The 19,256-nt window shown below is 42.9% G+C and overlaps 2 protein-coding genes across 3 annotated transcripts in view; one reads left to right on the top strand and one right to left on the bottom strand.

Moving 5' to 3' along the window:
* The window catches only part of ACAD10 (acyl-CoA dehydrogenase family member 10), a 43,357-nt gene extending 32,838 nt beyond the window's left edge, over positions 1-10,519 (bottom strand). For both annotated transcript variants that reach the window (XM_040443864.1, XM_040443863.1), the window contains exons 1-3: positions 10,454-10,519; positions 5,405-5,604; positions 906-1,054 (exon numbers count right to left, since the gene is read on the bottom strand). In XM_040443864.1, the coding sequence (XP_040299798.1) occupies positions 906-1,054; positions 5,405-5,591 (336 nt within the window). In that variant the 5' untranslated portion in view covers positions 5,592-5,604; positions 10,454-10,519. The remainder of the gene's footprint in view (positions 1-905; positions 1,055-5,404; positions 5,605-10,453) is intronic.
* A 40-nt stretch (positions 10,520-10,559) lies between these two features.
* The window catches only part of BRAP (BRCA1 associated protein), a 29,295-nt gene continuing 20,598 nt past the window's right edge, over positions 10,560-19,256 (top strand). Inside the window, exons 1-4 of the mRNA XM_040443865.1 lie at positions 10,560-10,814; positions 12,563-12,724; positions 13,427-13,625; positions 14,911-15,100. Of these exons, the coding sequence (XP_040299799.1) occupies positions 10,733-10,814; positions 12,563-12,724; positions 13,427-13,625; positions 14,911-15,100 (633 nt within the window). The 5' untranslated portion in view covers positions 10,560-10,732. The remainder of the gene's footprint in view (positions 10,815-12,562; positions 12,725-13,426; positions 13,626-14,910; positions 15,101-19,256) is intronic.

Raw genomic sequence — 19,256 nt, forward strand, 5'->3', positions numbered from 1 at the left:
AATCACTAATCTAAGTTTCTATTTCTATTGATTTCCCTGTCCTAGACATTTCATATCAATGGAATCATACAATCTGTGGTCTTTTTGACTGACTTCTTTCTTTCACTTAGCACAAAGTTTTATATACCTATTTGAAATTGTGGTAAAATATACGTAACATAGGGGCAGTTGGGTGACTCAGTCAATTAAGCATCCAACATTGGCTTAGGTCATGATCTCGGGGTGCAGGAGTTCAAACCCTGTGTCAGGCTGTGTGCTGACAGCTCAGGGCCTGGAGCCTGCTTCGGATTCTGTGTCTCCCTCTCTCTCTGCCCCTCCCCTGCTCATGCTCTGTCTCTCTCTCTCTCTCAAACACAAAAAAATAATAAAATCTTTAAAAAAACATACATCACATACAATGTACTATTTCGACCACTTTAAGTGTGCAGTTGAGCGGCATTATGTACATTCATTTAAAGACTTTTTTTAATGTTTGTTTTTGAAAAAGAGACACAGAGCATGAGTGGGGGAGGCACATACTTTTAGATATATGTAGTTAAAGTTCAGTACCTGGGGATGGAAGAAATGCATTAAAAACTTAAAAATGGCGGGGCACCTGGGTGGCTCAGTCGGTTAAGCGTCCCAACTCAGGTCATGATCTCATGGCTTGTAAATTCAAGCTCCACATCGAGCTCTCTGCTGTCAGCACACAGCCTGCTTTGGATCCTCAGGCCCCCTCCTTTTGTGCCCCTCCCTTGCTTGTTCTCTTTCTCTCTCTCCCAAATGAATAAATTTAAAAAGTTTTTTTAATTCAAATGGATTATTAGGTTTTCACTTATTTGCAGTTTAACCAACTTAATAGCTGAGTATTGCACCCAAACTCTAGGCAGAAAGAATATGTAAATTCAAGTATGTTTATCACTCACGATTTCAGAGCAAAGTCTCCCAAATTGCTGTAAGAAATCCTCTGTTGTTATCTCTCCCCTCATAAATTTCATCCAGGGCCCCTTTTCACCACCTGAGATAAAGGCCTGCAGTATAGTTCCAGGAGGGATGTCATTTTGTAGCTCCCATTCTATAGGAATTAAAATTTGCAATAAGTGAAACACATTCAGAGATGGCTGGGGTTTGGAAAGCTCAGGGGAATTACCACCAGTCCCTGCGACACTGCTGTGGTCCCAGGGGGGGATTCTCACGGGAATTAGGAGAAACTGAGGAAATGCAAAATCTCAGCCTTAGGCCCCAAGGCAACAGTGATATGGAGGGGACACTGCTATTAAGCATCAGGTCCTTACCCTCTACTTGACATGACTCTGGACACTGCATTATGCATTTTCTTCCCTGCTCTCATCAGCTGCCTCATGTACCTCAGGTCGCTCATACACTCCTGGCACGTAGTAAGAAAACACAAGCGTAATAAGCCATGTTCGGACAGCACACCAAAACAGGCCCTTCATTTTGTAAACTGGAGTCATCCTCTGTGGCACCAGAACTGCTACGCTGAAACATTCACTTGGGGGATGCGGTCTTTGCGGAATAAAGAAGAAATTTTCCTTTTTTTTTTTTTAATGTTTATTTTTATTCTTGAGGGGTGGAAGGAGAGTGCGAGCAAGGGGCAGAGACAGAGAGAGAATCCCAGGCAGGCTCCACACTGTCAGCACAGAGCCCGACACAGGGCTCGAACTCATGAACAGTAAGATCATGACCTGAGCCAAAATCAAGAGTTGGATGCTCAACCAACTGAGCCACCCAGGCGCCCCTAAAGACGATTTCTATCCATAAGAAGTTCACGCAGTGGATGGATCAGCATTTGTGTGTACGGGGAGTCTTTGGACAGAGGCTGCTTTTTCTTGTACCAGGTTGTGTGTTTTCTTTCTAAAATATAGCTGCTATGGGGCAAATATATATGTACCAATCGTAAGTATTTCTAAGACATAATATACTTTACACATTTATTTTGTTTTGATAAAGTAGGGCCTGTGCATTGAAAATATTTGACAATATAGAAAAGTATAAAAAATAAAGTTAAATGACAAGCAATCTCCCTTAGAAATAATCAATGTTACTAATTTGATACATGTTCTTTGAGAATAGCAAGACTTAAAGCTCAATCCAAATAATCCTACTTATTTAATTTGAGAACTAAAATGTGTAACATTTTTTATGGTCTCAGAATTGGCAAGCATGTAAGGAAACTGGCACTCTTGTAGACTGTTGATGGGAGTGGAAAGAAGAACAACCTCTATGGAGAGCAAAATTTTAAATATACGTTTGATGTAGTAATTCCTCTTCTAGGAATTTCTCCCACATATATATTTATAAAAGTCAGCAAAGATTATGAACAAGGCTGTTTGTGCAGAATTGCTTATGATGAAAAGAGCCAGGAATTTAAACACATGTTAGTAAATCGCTTGTTACATCAACTTTGATATATCCATAGAATGGAATACCATACAGGTGTATAAACTAGACCAAGGATATGCAAAATACGGCCTGGGAACCAAATCTGTCTCCTATCTGCTTTTGTATTCATGTACTACTGTCTATCACTGTTTTCTTGCTCCAACAGGAGAAATGAGCAATTGTGACAGATTGTGTGGCTTGCAAAGCCTACTTAACCCTTTATACAAAAAGCTTGCTACCTAAAACATACCTTGATAAAGGATGAACTGACCTGGGAACATGCTAGACAGGGACACTCTACCCAGGGAGGAGGTCAGAGAGGCTTTCACAGAAAAGAAGTCGTTTTTTTGTAGTTGTTTGTTTGTTTGTTTTTTAAGTTTATTTATTTTTAAGAGAGGGGGAGAGAGAGAGCGCGCACATGAGCATGCACAGGGTACGGGCAGAGAGAGGGAGACAGAGAAAATCCCAAGTAGGCTCTGCACTGTTAGTGCAGAGCCCAATGCAGGGCTTGAAACCACAAACTATGAGATCATGACCCAAACCAAAGTTGGACACTTAACCAACTGAGTCACCCAGGTGCCCCAAGAAGTCTTAAAATCAATATTAATAACCACCACAAGATTTATTGAGTGTGCAAAATACTCCAGGCACTGTGCCAAGTAATATACTGTTTAGGTCACCATCAAAAGTACAAGTAGGATTTGAACAGGCAGAGGAGGCAGGGAAGGGTGGCTGCCAGCAGAGGGGAGAGAACTTGCAAAGACACAGGAGTGTAAAGGTGTTCGGCAAATTTAAAGAACATTAAGCAGTCCACAGAGGCTGAAATGTGGGAAATGCTATGGTACATGGACACGAGGGCTAATTTGCAAGAGGCCTTGGATACCAAGCGAAAGCTTCTGGGCTTAATCTAAGGGACAAAGCACAGGCACTCGAGAATTTGAAGCAAGGGAGGGAAGGGATGGGATCTGCATCTCAGAAATGTAACTCTGGGGGCTGCATGGAAGGTGGTACAAAACCCAGAGGGCCAGAGGCAGAGAGAAGAGTTAGGAGGTTCATGTGATGGTGCAGGTAGGAGACGGTAGGGTCCTGAACCTGGGCCGAAGCAGAGAGAGTAAAGCGAATAGGTTCTGAAGATATTCTGGAGAAAGCTGAGAAGACTCCTGTCCAGTGATCTTTGTTTTCTGTAAAAGAAGAGATTCAGCTGTCTTCCAAGTATGAAGGCTTGGGTGGGGGGAGTAGGAGACTGCTGGGAGGTTGGAACAGCCCTGTGGCAAATGCCAGAGGAATATGAGCAGAGGAATAGGGAGGCTGAGGGACCAGCTGCAGCAGGAGCTAAAAAATTGCTCACCAAGTCAGTTTGCTTAGCTGGGTAACGTGAAAAGGAAAACCTCACTAAAATGAAGTCAGGACGCCAGAAGGGGGAGCTCGCACGCCCTTCCAACTCCGTCAATGACAGACACCAACAGAAGAATCTCCAACAGGAAAGGATGGTGAATTACTGGCCCCAACCGGAAAAAAGATGTATGCTGAACTGACTACCCCACCAGCTCGGCTAATGAGAAACCATCATCACCATGAACTCCTGCCTTTCTCCAATGGACTTTTGTTCAAAACAAGCCCTCCCAACTTCCTCCTCCTTCTCCATAAAATGTTCCTCTCCTTTGTTTGTTGGACTAGCCTATGGTTTTGACCAAAGCTAGCTTGTCCCAAATTGCAATTCTCCGCTATTCCCAAACTCATTTTTTCTGGTTAAATAACTGTTTCATGTTTAACGTCAATAGTAATTTTTTTTTTTACCCAGGGACATATAAAACCTGTACTTGGGTTGGTTTAGCATGGAGAATCGCCCAACCAGCTACCATAGAGGTCAGCTCTTTGGCCCTTTTTTATTCCTGCTGGCTGGAATGAGAATGTGATGGCAGGAGGTAATGCAGCCAAGATAGATCAGGAGGTGAAACTGAAAATGAAGAGTATTTGCAGCAGAGCAATACAATAGACACAACCTGAGTGCCTGATATCACCGAGCAACATACTACCCCCTACCACACACCTGAGCTTTCATGTGCCAAAGAAAGAAACTTTGATCTTGTTTCGGTCACTGTTCTGTTAGGTTTCCTAACACTTGAGGCCAAAATTAATCCAATGCGGGGCGCCTGGGTGGCTCAGTCAGTTAAGCGTCCGACTTCGGCTTAGGTCATGATCTCACGGTTCGTGGGTTCCAGCCCCGTGTCGGGCTCTGTGCTGCTGACAGCTCGGAGCCTAAAGCCTGCTTCTGATTCTGTGTCTCCTTCTCTCTCTCTGCCCCTCCCCAGCTTGCGCTCTGTCTCTCTGTCTCTCAAAAATAAATACATGTAAAAAAAAAATTAATCCAATGCAAGTCAGTTGAACTGAGTAAGGAAAAAAGTAAACCAGAAGGGGCTGATAAAGGATCAGAGACTAGAGGTTTGATCTTGAAGGACATAAAGCAGGTTTCTCAGGCAAGCAGCACAGTTCTCAGAGAAAGGTAGTTAAATTCTACCAATACCAATAATAACAATAACAATGGCAGCTCATCATGAATTGGGAATTGAAGTTGAGATAAGCACTAAGCACTCACTGTGCTACGCCAAGTGTCTTCTGTAATCATTTCATTCAACTCTCCCCAAATCCCAAAGAGGTAAGTACCATAATTAGCCTTAATTTAAATTTTATTCATTTATTTTGAGAGACAGAGCCCAATGCCAGGCTCAATGTCACGAACCATGAGATCATGACCTGAGCTGAAACCAAGAGTCAGACACTCAATCTACTGAACCACCCTGGCACCCCTATTAGCCTTAACTTGATAACAAAATGAAAATAAAGACTCAGAGAAGTTGAATAATTTACTCAAAATACTCAGCCACAAAGTGGTGCTTGGAATTTGATTTAAGAGCCAGAGTATCTCCCCCTGCCCAAATCTTCCTCTGTCTCCCCTTACCTCACTTCATTCCCCTCCACCCCCAGCCTAGTCTCCAAAAGTGAAACAGAATAAAGAGCTCACCTGCAGCCACTCTCCCTGGAGAAGGAATGAGAACTCCACCCATATCAAAAATCACCGCTCTGTAGGGGCCGCCTCCAGAATGTGTCCAGTGCCTGGCTCCCTGGTGCTTGCCCTGGATGTGCTTCAGGAAGGCTGCCCTCCGAGGCTGCTGGAGTTGTGACAACTGGAAGAGCCATCTTATGTACATGTTGAGGCCAAGACTGCAGGAGAAGACACAGGGCACAGCTCGCCTTCGTTGCCCCCAGTCCAGTCCACCATCTTAGAGCTCAGGTGTGCCAACTTGGCATCTCCACTGATCTCCAGCAAACACTTCAAACCACAACCAGAACTGAACCCTCCCTGACTCCTCCTTTTTCTCAGTTCCTTAGCTCAGTAAAGGGCTCCACCATTCAGCTACCTGCTCAAGCTAGAAAACTGGGATTCACCCCTGACTTCTCCCAGTCCCCCACCTGGGGCGAAACTAGATGCTCTGTGCTGTCAACTCTTCCTCCTGAAAGCCGCTGTCTACCTCTCTCCACTTACTACCCACCGATGAACTTGCCCACAGATCATTGCAACAGCTTAATAGGTTCCCCTGCCTCTTCTCAAACCCCCTCTTCATTCTTCACCCTTCAAACAGAGTAAGAGTGCTCTTTCAAAACTGTAAGAGTGCTCTTTCAAAACTGTAAATGTGGCCATCTCCTAATGCCACTTAAAATTTTCAATGGTAGTGGAGCACCTGGGTGGCTCAGTCAGTTGCACATCTGACTTTGGCTCGGGTCACGATCTCGCACTCTGTGAGTTCAAGCCCCACATGGGGCTCTGTGCTGACAGCTCAGAGCCTGGAGCCTGCTTTGAATTCTGTGTCTCCCTCTCTCTTCCTCCCCGCTCACACTCTGTCTCTCTCTCAAAAATAAATATTAAAAAAATTTTTTTAATAAAATAAAAATTTCAATGGCAGGATGCCTGGGTGGCTCAGTCGATTAAGCGTCCAACTCTTGATTTCAGCTCAGGTCATGATCTCACAACCATGAGATCGAGCCCTGCATTGAGCTCTACACTGATCGTGAAGCCTACTTGGGATTTTCTCTCCTCTCTCTCAAAATAAATAAACATTAAAAAAATAAATACATAAAATAACATTTTCAGTGGCTCCCCCACTGCCCTCAAGACAAACTCTTTAACCTTCCTCAAGAGGCCCTCTAGATCTGCCCCTGACTTTGGGTAGCAACTCTCTTTTAACCTTAATCCAGATGATGTGGACATGCAAATCTACATGCCGCTTCCTCAGACCCATGATGTTCTCCTCCAGCTATCACACCTTGGCCTATGCTGCTTCCTTGCCCTGGGCTGCTCCTTTCCACCTGTTACCTGGCTAATTCCAAATTGTCCTTTAGGCTCTAGTTTACCTATCGCTTCCTTCATGAAACCTCTTCTGGCTACCAGAAAAGACAGATGAGAAGTCAGTAAAAGGATACCCAGTACTGACCTCCTCCTAGCACTTATGGTGCCTCCATCACTCCAGCAGCCCTCCTACACTTCGCTGCAACAGGCTAACTGTTCTCCATTTGCCTCTTTTTTAAATGTTTTATTTATTTTTGAGAGAGTGCAAGCGGGGGAGAAGCAGAGAGAGAGAGAGGGACAGAGGATTTGAAGCAGGCTCTGTGCTGACAGCAGCAAGCCCAACGTGGGGCTTGAACTCACGAACCACAAGATAATGACATGAGGTTAAGTCAGATGCTCAACGGACTGAACCACCCAGGAGCCCCCATTTGCTTCTTTTCTAAACGTACTGTCAAAAAGTTCGGGGTGGGGGCAATCATATACATATAACACATACATATGTATATAGACTTACACATATATAGGTATAGAGATAATCCAAATATGGCAAAATGTTATTAGTCTATTTAGGTGAAAGGCAGATGATGAAAAGCATATGAGAGGTCACTCTTATATACCATCTAGACACAGTGTAATATTCTTTCAACTTTTCTGTATGTGTGAAATAAAAAGCTAGGGTAAAAAAATAATTAAAGCAGGGGCGCCTGGGTGGCTCAGTTGGTTAAGCGTCCGACTTCGGCTCAGGTCGTGATCTCACGGTTCGTGGGTTCGAGCCCTGCATCAGGCTCTGTGCTGACAGCTCAGAGCCTGGAGCCTGTTTCAGATTCTGTGTCTCCCTCTCTCTCTGCCCCTCCCCCACTTGCACTCTGTCTCTCTCTGTCTCAAAAATAAATAAACATTAAAAAGAAATTTTTTTTTAATAATTAAAGCAAATTCTATTTGCTGTCAGTTTCTCATGAAAATGTTTACACTTTTTGTGCGTATGCTTTTTCTATAGTTTAAAAGCTTATTAAAACCGTTGGTAAGACAGTCTGTAAATTTACGGGAGCCACTTCAGTGCCTCCATAAGGATTCAACAAGCTATGTAAGACTCTAAAGAGAGGATTCTTAAGCAGTAAATCTTCAAGATGATACAATGTGTTTTTCCTGTAACTGGACATTTGCTGAACTGGGGGTGGGGGGTGGAATTTTGAAATGAAAAACTTAAAGATTGATTTGCATTTTCAGTTTTACTTATGTTCCTATGCCAAGGCCAAAGTTTATGATGGAAGGAGTTTATTTATAGGCTACTAAAAGCGTCAAAACGTTTTGTGTCAGGGCTTAACAGAGATGAAAAGTGTCTCTGGGGCCTGAAGGGCTGACTTTCATCTTAACTGAGGATACTAATGGATGAATGGGCAATGCTCCCATGACCAGCTTGCTTATTCCTTCCAACTAGAGATGATGGTTCTGTCCTAGCCACTTCCCAACACTCTCTTCAGAGCAGCAAAACACTGATTTCTGATTCCTCCAGGCTGTGGTACCTGTCCACTGACTGTAACATCTCTCCCTGCTTCATCTGCCGGTAAACTTCCACTGATTTTTACCTCACAGCCTCAGTTTTACCTTTACCTCCTCTGCAGAGGCTTTTTTCTTTTAAAAATTTTTCTTTTTTTAAGTAGGCTCCACACTCAACGTGGAGCTTGAACTCAAGAATCTCACGTTCTACCGGCTGAGCCAGTCAGGCACCCCGGGAGCTTTTTTCTTTTCCCAGGCACTCTCTGGCACTAATTTTTTTTTTTTTTTTTAACTCGTATTGCTTCTTCTCCATACCTTCACCAGAGCATTTACCCCATTACACAGCAACTGTTTGCACACCTATCTGCTCCTGTAATTGTAAGCTTCTTAGGCAAGGCGTATCTTGCCGTTTCATCTTTGTACATATTTCATCCTTGTGTATATCCATCCCCTGGGGCTTAGCACAGCATCTAGACACATAGCAGGTGCCCAGCATAAATGAGCTGGAAGAATGAATAAACTGGATGAATCAGAGAATTGGGGAAGGCAGGGGACAGGTTTCACGGCCAATAGCCACAAAGAACTGTTACAAGCCCAACTTGCCCATTGCTAACGAACGATTCTAGTTCTCTGGGACTGGCATCTTTTTTCTGTAACACGGAGAGTATTTGTCTTCTCCGTGACTTTCAGAACAATGAGATTAGTATGATAATGTAGGTTTGCTACTTAATTTATGCTTTTATAAACATGCACACACACACTATGTGTTGTCACATGCTAAGATGGTTTAGTAAAGAGGCTTGAGTGTTGGCTTTAGAATCAGATTGCCTGGGTATGAATTCTAGCTCAGCCACTTACTAAGTGTAAGAGCCTGAGCCAGTTTCTCTTGCTGGGATTCAGGTTCCTCCTCTGTAAATGGAAGTAATTATACAACGGTTTCATACAGTTGTTGTTACTACTGCATGAAATAATGTATGTAAAGCACTCAAGTTAGTACCTGACACACTATTATCTACTACTGTAATAATTATAAAAAGTCCACAGATCTTGCATGTTATATGCATATACTATGTGAATACATATATGCATTTTCACAGCAATTCTTAACAGGGGGTGATTTTGGTCCTAAGGGAACATTTGGCAATGTACCCAGACATTGTGAGTTGTCACCACTTGGGGGGGGGGGGGGGAAGTGCTAGTGGGTCAAGACAACGATGCCAGCAAACATCCTATAAAGTATAGGACACACACACACACACACACACACACCACAAAAAATGATCAGGACTCAAAATGTTAATAGTGCAAAGATTGAGAAACCCTGACATAGAGAGTATATTGAAAGGTGACAGCGTGCAGTCACAAGCTAATAGACATATGTCATGTGGTCATGTTATATGCATATATCGTTCACGTCCCTACGTGTCCAGGACATGCTGTGACACATCTTAGATGTCTTTATAGCATACGCTTGGAATAGCATTCTGTCATGTATGTGCTATGTAGGTCTGTATGTCTTAATGTCTATATGCTAAAGGCAGTCTGACGTACTGGAAAACAAAGATGAATCTAAGAAAAGTGATAAAGAGCCACAGGCCCTATTCATTTAATACTCACGGCTGCGTAATATCCTAGTTTTACGCAACACCTAGCTCAAGGTCACACAACTCACTGATCAAGGTCGACTCCAAAACAGGAACTATTTGTGTTTATCTTATTCACGAAAATATCCCATTACCCCACCAGTGCTTAGGCTCTCAGTAAACATTTGTGAAGTGATGCGGCGGAGAGTAGGGCCCAGATCTAGCTCCAGCACCGCGCACGTAACCAGGCCACTGCCCTAGACAGAGTCAGAAACACTGCAATCGAGTCCCTATTCCTCAAGCGCCTTCAGAGAAACGGATTCACCTCTCTGAGCTTTAGCATACCTATCTGTAACGTGTGGCTAACACAAAACAACTCCACTGGCGCTAGAGCGAGTGGTGAAACATAACAAAGGCAAGAGCTCGCCATATGGCTAACAGTTCCTCGGACAATTCGGAAAGCTCGCGGAGCCGAGGACCCCTCGCCGTCGGCTGAAGTAGGCTGAGGGCAATGCCTCTCGCGTAGGTAAACTCGGGCCTGGGCGCAAACCCACCGATCGGCCTAACGCGGCAGCCACTGCCCTCAGTCTTCGGAACGTTCCTCCTTCCCAACCTCTTCGAGATCTCCTCCGGAGCGCAGACTCACCTCCGCGCCGTCACGCCAGTCACGTGCCCGCTTCCCCATCCAATCAGAGCGCGCGCTGATCCGCGCATGCGTAACCCCGCGGGTCGACGACGGCAGCCGGGAGGCGGAAGTGAAGGTTGTTGTGGCTCGGCTGGTTGCGCGCGGAGCTGCTGCTAGCGAGGCAGCGGCGCCGGCGCTGAGGCGGTGGCTGCGCTGCCGACTCTGGACCTCTTGGCCTCTCGGCTCGCCTCCTAGCCTCGCCTGAGCCCGCCGGGGCCCGCGCCGGCCAGCGCCTGCCCTATGAGTGTGTCACTGGTTGTCATCCGACTGGAGCTTGCGGAACACTCGCCCGTCCCCGCCGGCTTCGGCTTCAGCGCCGCGGGTGAGTCCCGCGGCCTCGCAGCCTTCCGTCTAGCCCCGGGGAAAGGCGGTGGCGAGGGTCTTTGTCTCAGGAAGAAGCTGAGAGGTGGTTGAGATTCCTCTTACTCCACCCATGCTAAATAGGCCGGATGGCATCTCTGGGAAGCCCTTCCCGGCCCATCCCTCCTGGTGCCTTCCCACGGGCACCCTTTATACCTGGCACGTCGCCCTCTCCACCCGGGGTTAGAGTCAAGTTTTGTAAGTTACTTTCCTCTAGGCTTTGTGAAGGCAGCGACTGCATCCCAGAGATGCTGACGGTTTGTGGTTTAATTAAATCGTTCCTCTTTGGAAGGATATCTGTTTAGGCGCCCTGCAGCCATAGTAATAACTAAAATGAGTACACTTCCTATGTCCCAGCACTGTACTAAGCACCTTGTATGTGTTATCTTTAATTATCTGTACAACAGTCCTGTTACGTAGATGGGTGGTATGCCCCTTTTACAGATTGGGAAACCGAAGCCCAGTGGTTGAATGACTTGCCCACAATTATCTGTAGGTGGTAAAACTGGAATTCTAACTTAGAGCTGGACTTGAGAGTCTGAGCTGTTCGTTACCAGCCACACAGTCTGCTTCGTGGCGAATGCAACTATGACTGCGTTTCTTGAACCTTAAGCAATTACCTAACAGTAACAGTTATTCAAGAAGAAATCACTGAATGCTCACCATCTGCTGGAACTTTAGTTGTTTGCAGAATCAGACATGGTCCCTGCTGTAATGGCTCCGGCAGCTCAATGGGGAGAGATGAATTAAATAATTGCAGAATTATAGTACTGCAGAATTATTATTAAGTAATTGTAGAATTACAAGTGGGAAAACAGCTGTGAAGGAAAGGAAGAGTTTGGAAAGGTATTACACGAGGATCTCTTTGGTTTGAGGAGGGGACATAGGGCAGGTAGATATGGTGTCCTTGGAAACTAACTTGAGTGTGTGAATTTGGAGCTGCAATTTAAAAATTGAATAGGATTTAATGGGTTACAAGCACCTTTCAAAGACTACAAGTGATCTGAGTTCTGAAAGTCAGCTTAATTGATATTAGGCACATATACATCTCTAAATGGGTTATTCATTGATTCAGCAAAACTTTAAAGAGCTTGCACTGTGTGCTAGGCACTGTCGTGTAAGTGCTGGGGATACAGCGGTGGGCTAAACAGGCCTGGCTCCTGCTCTGATAGAATTTGTATTAAGGATATTTCAATCGAGTCTCCCAAGCTCCTTTCCCATTTTTGTGTGTTTCATTGATTTAAGACCGTGATCACAGATTTTCATGGTATGATGCATGGCATGAGGCTAACTTAGGGTGTTTAAGAAGACTACTGCTAAAGGTTTTTGAAATTTTTGTTTATTAATGGACTTGATACCTTCATTTGGAGCTCAACACAGTTTCACTTTACCGGAGATTACTAAAAGTGTTGGTTTGTCTTGGCATAATCACTCTTGAACTCTCTAAAGCTCCTGTTCTTGTTGATATGCTTTAAAGTGCATGATTTCACTATGACAACCCTGCATTTCTCAATTTATTGCACTGGGAGTTTATTGACTGTCTGCTGGGCACTAAGGAGCCCCCGAGGTGAGTGGGATGGAAACCACAAAGGCATCTGAATATCTTGGGGGAGGGCAGCAGAGAGGAAAAGGAAGGTTTTTGATGGATACATTGAAAGTGGAGAAGAGCTTGTTTTATTATCGGATATTAATCATTCATGTGTTCTTTAGCTGGGGAAATGTCTGATGAGGAGATCAAAAAGAAGACACTAGCTTCAGCTGTAGCCTCTTTAGAAGGGAAGTCACCAGGGGAAAAAGCAGCAATCATACATCAGCATCTTGGTCGTCGAGAAATGACAGATATGATCATTGAGACCATGAAGTCCAACCCAGGTATGCTTTCTAAAACCCTAAACTCATGTAACATAAGCTCATGGTTGCCTGTTTTATACATGTCATTCAATGAGCCCATGATTTTGACCTCTAGCATACTTTTATCTTTCACTACCTGTGTGCCTTACTTGAGGTTGTCAAGCCAGATTTTAGCCTCTCCAAATATTTCTCCTAAATTAATACTAACAACATGGGTTGACACAGCTTTATTTGGTGAGGAGAGCTACTTGCCATCTAGGTTAGTGGCAGATCACGAACGAATCTAGATAAGCATGTTGTGTCTCCCGCCCCCCCCGCACACGCCCTTTCAGCTCCCTCCAACCCAGAGCTACGTCTCCAGTATGCTACGTCTCCAGTATGAAGATGGTCAGAACTGGTAGGTTTGGTTTTCAAAATTAATAGCCCTGAATGTCCCACTTAGGAGCACATGATGGAAGACGCCTGCTTTTATTACGGTGCTGCCAAATGTAAGAGCCGTCCTTAAGTTTCTGTGGGTGTTAATGAAATTTTTATGGGATAAAGAGTGCTTTTAAGTTTAGGCGATCCCCCAAACTTGACTGTGGTGTAAATACATTTCTTACCGCAATTCATTACAGTTTCTCTGTCCAAGTTTATTTTTCTGACTCAAAATTTTAACCTAATTAGAATCCTTCCACCTATTTCCTATCAGTTTATAATCTGCTAATTTTTGATTTGTGAAAGATGAGCTGAAAGCCACAATGGAAGAAAGGAAGTCTTCAGAAGCATCTCTCACTGCACAGAGAAGTAAAGATCAAAGTATAGAATGCATAAACGCTGCTCCCGATTCTCCATCCAAACAGCTTCCAGACCAGATTTCGTTCTTTAGTGGAAACCCATCAGTTGAAATAGTTCATGGTATTATGCATCTATACAAGACAAAGTAAGAAAAAACCTTTTCTTTTGAGTTGGTCTGTTTTTTGTCTTAGGGCAGTGAAAAATGTCTTGCCCTGAAGGGAAGTGGATATTTTAAGGTTCAAAAGCATAGTACTTTCATATATTGTGTATTAGAGAATTCTTAGATGTTTTATATTTGGTTAATCTTAAAGATTGGGTCATAGTTTCTTCTCATAGAAGAAATATGTAGATACACTTGAGAAAATACTTAAGAAAATATTCCCTGAGAAGGTAGGCATGCAAGATGATTGGAAAATTGAAAGAAAGAAAGATAAAAAGAGGAAGAAAAATTATAAATGATTCATAACATCATTGTGCCCTCCTATCCCCACCAAATCTTTACTAAAGAAGTTGATAAGTCAGTTAATGGATTACAATGTCATCATCTCTTTTTACCCTTTTTTTGTGGTCCAAACAAAACATATAACAAGCCAAAGGAAAGGAAGCATTTGGCTAGATAATCAATAATCTGGGTTATCAGCCCCTTGGATAATTGGTAGCTGATCTCTTTAAAGCCTGTCCTTGTCCTAACGTGTTTGCTAGGTCCCCACTGGGAGACAGTGGACACTTGGGTCACCATTTTGGAGCACAGCTGTTGAAGTGAATTTGCAGCATTTCAGAAGCAAATTGCATTGCAGGAGGTTTTTTTCTTTTCCTCTCTTCCAGCTCTTCCTACCCAACAACACTTTCTGTAATCTTCAGAGTCACGTCTTCCTAGTACTGAATTCTTTCTTACATTTAGAACTCTCTTCTCTTCTAAACCCCTTGAGAGAAGTCCATAGTTGGAGTTGCCCATTAGCTTGTAGATTGAAACTTACTCTGGCCACCTCTCTTCCTTCGTGGGGGCAGTTCTCTTTAACTTCCAGAATAGTGATTTTAAAATTTAAAAATGAAGAAGAAAAGAAAAACAGAGTTGTGCTTCTAAGTTACCTAATGAAAGATTATTGTTGAAAAGCTAATGAGAATAAAACACAAACTGCAGATTTATAAGCGTAACAAGCTTTTAACTGAAGACTAAAAATTTCAGTGGTGGATGTAATACAGGCCATTTCAAAGCTTACCGTAAGCTCTATTGCAGGTATGTTGAAGGGATTCTGCTTTTACCCTGGTCGTGTGTTTTCAGGTATTATAACACTCTGTTTAAATTGATCTGTGAACTAATACAAGGTTTATTTTTTTCTATTTTCTTGGACATAAAAGTTGTCTAATTAGTGTTGTCTGAACTAACCATACCTCATCTATTCAAGACAGTCTAATTATTGTCTTATTAGTAAGATGACCTCCTTAAAAGAAGATGTGAGGCGCAGTGCCATGCTGTGTATTCTCACAGTCCCTGCTACAATGACCAGTCATGACCTTATGAAGTTTGTCGCCCCATTTAATGAAGTAATTGAACAAATGAAAATCATCAGAGACTCTACTCCAAATCAATATATGGTGCTGATAAAGTTTAGTGCACAGGTAAAAGTTAAGATATTAAAAATCTCTTTGCCACAGAAACTGTGTTTTTGAAACTGTGTGATACTAGCTGTGTGTGATTTACAGCATTTTGCACTTAAGACTCTTGATATATACCTATCTTTGAGGGTATTGTTGTCATTCTAGAAATCCTTCTAAATTCATTAGCAGACACACAATGCTAATTCATACCCATAATTTTTTATAGAGCGGATTGGGTATGAAATCTAGGGTTGTATTTTATTTATCCAGTAGTAACTATTCCAGTAGAGCAGTAGATCCCAAACTTTTTGAAACTGATACCATATTCTTATTTGCTACTATGACACTGTGCCCCTGCTTTTTTCATTCCCCTTTTAAAAATTATTTGGCACATTTTAGAAAATAAAATCCATTTTATATTTATGTTGGTGACAGATTTGGGGATGTTCCTTGAAGTATCAAAGATGCTTTAGAGTTCTGCTTGAAAATCACTGCCACAGAGAGAAGCAGTGAAAGGATGGTGATATTTTTTGTTTTGAAAAGTACTTGCACATTATTACAGATTTCATTTGTTGCATTCAGCAACATTTTCCGGGGGCCATAGTTATAAAGGTGTTGGGAAAATATTCTCTTGGTTTTATATGTTCATTGTGAAGCGTATGCATTCATATTTGTATGAATATGAAAATAAGATAAGCTTTAGGTATTATCCAAGTTATTTAAGTGCCATCCTATCCATAGGTTTTAATTTGTTGTTGTTGTTTTTAATGGCTGTTACATTTGTCCATTCATTAGGTTTAGAAATGCAGCTCTGTCAAAAGTTACTTCTTTCTCACCTCATTAGGAAACAGCCTTCTTGAATTTGCCCCAGATCAACAGTTCTGGCTTACAGATTGACAAAGAGTGGGTGTGCCTTTTGATCATTTGCTATTGCCTCTGACCAGTTACCAAGATCTGTGGGTGAAAGGGAGCCGTGACACGAGGCCCACTTGTCCTCTCCTTCCTCATTGCAGAAATCCAGAGTTGACGGCAGTAGCAGTCATTCGTTGGCCATGGGGAGGAAATTAAGAGAAGTGAGGGCTGGATTATGTTTGGGCCTGTTCTGTGGGCCACAGAAAGAGAACCCTTAGTGTAGCACTCTGTGTACAAGAGGGTACGTGATTGTTACCTTTAACCTTTACAGAATACCCTACCATTGAAGTGAGACATTTAAAATAATGAACCTTCCTGCATGCAGACTTAGACTTCACAAGGTGACAGTGAAAATGGAAAAGCACTTAAACAGCTGTGTTCACTGACTGTCGGGAGACCTTCTGTGGGCACTGAGGAGCTTTGCAAACAGTGGGCAAGTGGTACCTTTTAAATCTGGTAGCACATGTAATACGAAGGATAATGATGATAATGTGCAGTCTTACTGACTGCTTAATTCTACACCACTCGTTGCACCAAGTGCTTAACGTGTATTATCTCCTGTAGTCCTCACTACAGCCCTGTGAAGTAGATAAGTACTGTTATTATCCTTGTTTGACAAACGAAACTGACTGCAGAGAGAAGTTAGTAGATTGCCCCCAGTGACTGAACTGAGATTTGAGGCCTCACTTTAATCCTAGGGCATATGCTTCTTCCAGTAGGACTGGATGAAAGTGTGGGGAAAGGGAGATAGTCACTGTTGGTAAGAAATTGTAATGGCAATATTTTAGTTATAGCTCCTACTTAACAATTGAGGGAGGGGGCGCCTGGGTGGCGCAGTCGGTTAAGCATCCGACTTCAGCCAGGTCACGATCTCGCGGTCCGTGAGTTCGAGCCCCGCGTCGGGCTCTGGGCTGACGGCTCAGAGCCTGGAGCCTGTTTCTGATTCTGTGTCTCCCTCTCTCTCTGCCCCTCCCCCATTCATGCTCTGTCTCTCTCTGTCCCAAAAATAAATAAACATTGAAAAAAAAAATTGTTTAAAAAAAAACAATTGAGGGAGATCGGCAAGTAACACAGGAAAAGTCACCGATTGGGGAAGAACGTTTAAGAGCTTTATTAGACCTTTTAAATAGTCTGAAGTCTGATAAACCCACAAACTATAGCAAGGGCCACCCCTTCGTGGTGTGCAGGTAATGCTGTGGAAAGTTTCCACTACTGTTAATGGATTTCTTTGTACTTCTGCAGTCTCTCCACCTGTCTTTTAACCAGATTTGGTGGCCCAAGTTCACGGTTATTAGTTCTGAGACAAATGAAACAGTGTGCTGGCCCTTCCCCATGGAGATAGTACCCTTGATCTGAGAATCATGAGTTGTACTGTTTATTGCTGATGTTGGATCTTAGGGTCTGAGGCTCATCCTATCAGGGATTTTCTGAGTTCTAAAAACACTTTCCTGGTATAAGACTTGAAGTTGTTAAATTAATACTGGGCCCTAGTGAAAAAACAGTCAGAAGGTAAAAACTATTAAGCACTTACTAGATGCCAGGCCACGTAAGTGGTTTTCACATATTAGCTCCTTGTCCTCTCAACAATGCTATGAGCTAGGTGTTGTTAGTTTCATCTTTTATAATTGAGGAAACACACATGGATAAGTCACTTGCCCAAAGCCAATTAAGTGTCAGGAGTTAGATTTCAAACACAGACAGCCAGACTCTGTAGCCTGGGAAGCTAACTGTATTCTTATTCCTTTCTTTTTCTCACCAGAGAATTTTTGGGGTTTTTTTCACCAGAGAATTTTTAAAAAGAGTAATCCTCTGTATCTCCTATAAGCTCTTGAACTTCTTTTGGCCTCAGCTTTATGCTGTAGTTCTAGAGTGATAACGTTTACGTGGTTGTACCGTGACCGTCAGAAAACTTAGTCTTCGGGTAAGGAATTTGTAATTCATCAGAACACAGGAAGGCTGGAGGGGGTCAAGTTTTGTAGTGCCTGAGGACCGAAAAGGAGAGAGAAGCTCTCTGTAGAGTGTGTTGGCTCACTTTCATTTGCATGCTTAGGACAGCCTAGGAGACCCATCTTTTGAGAAGCAAAAATATATTTTCCACACTATGGTTTTGATCACTGTGACAGTAAAGGAACCTTGATCATAATGGGTTTTTCTTTTTCAAAGTTTATCCTGGGAAGAGAACAATTAGAACAAAAGACTCAAAAAAAAAAAAAAAAAATCAACAAACCCAAACTGGGCTTCTTAAAAATGTTGGGCTCTATACAATGCAAGCATTTTAAATAAAAGAGCTGTTTCTTCTGTGTTTTTTGCAGTTAGTTTCAGGCTTTTGTTTTGTGCATTTCAGCGGTGGGCTGAAGTAGGAACCATGTGTATTTTGTTCTTTACTCTGGTCCTAGCACATAGCACCGTGCCTGGCACATGCTGGGTGCTTAGTGAATATTCAAACGAGCGAAGCTACATTTCCAATACCGAGATTTTAAAGAAAGAGATCTATGTGTTCAAAAACATATATTTCCTTGTCATGGGTACACAACTCCCTCAAGAAAAGAATCGCTTGTCTGGTGTTAAGTAGATTTTGTCACATGCTCACAAACTGACCCTTCCTCTGAGAAAACTCGGTCACGTAGCAAGCATTCACAGAGCTGGAGGTCTGAGGAGGAGTCTGCCTTTCCTCAGCTGGCACACGTGTAGCCAGCTCCTGGTGGTGCTTGAGGCCCTGGAAAGCTGACCTGTGGCCCTCACTTTCAGTGGTCACTTCCCTCAGTACACAAATCCAATTGCTCACTGTGCTGCTTACTCATCCAAAGCATTTGAAGAAAAAGACGTTGCTCTTGAAGAACGGGGGAAGCCATTTTAGGTTGCCTCTTAGTAGTTAAGAGATTTATTGTCCAAGAACGGGCTCTTAACATTTTGAAGTTAGGGGCACCCGGTGGCTCAGTCAGTTAAGCATCTGACTTGGGCTCTGGTCATGATCTCACGAGTCGTGAGTTCAGGCCCCACATTTGGCTCTGTGCTGACAGCTCAGAGCCTTTAAAAAAAAAAATTTTTTTTTTTGAAGTTAAAATGCACTGTACCCAATACAGTTGTTTCCTGAAAAGGAAACTCCCACTCCCGCCCTCCAAAAGAAAAAAAATCAAAATCTGTGTTCAGAATTGATTATCCTTCCTCAGCTGCTTAGTTCATTTGGTCATATTAAGAAAACATAAATAATCAAGAATCCACACTTGAGTTACATCATTGGAGTGAAATTAAAAGGTGCCAAGAA

This window comes from Herpailurus yagouaroundi, unplaced genomic scaffold, assembly GCF_014898765.1.
Source record: "Herpailurus yagouaroundi ecotype Mexico unplaced genomic scaffold, PumYag 191, whole genome shotgun sequence".
Taxonomy (NCBI): Eukaryota; Metazoa; Chordata; class Mammalia; order Carnivora; family Felidae; genus Herpailurus; species Herpailurus yagouaroundi.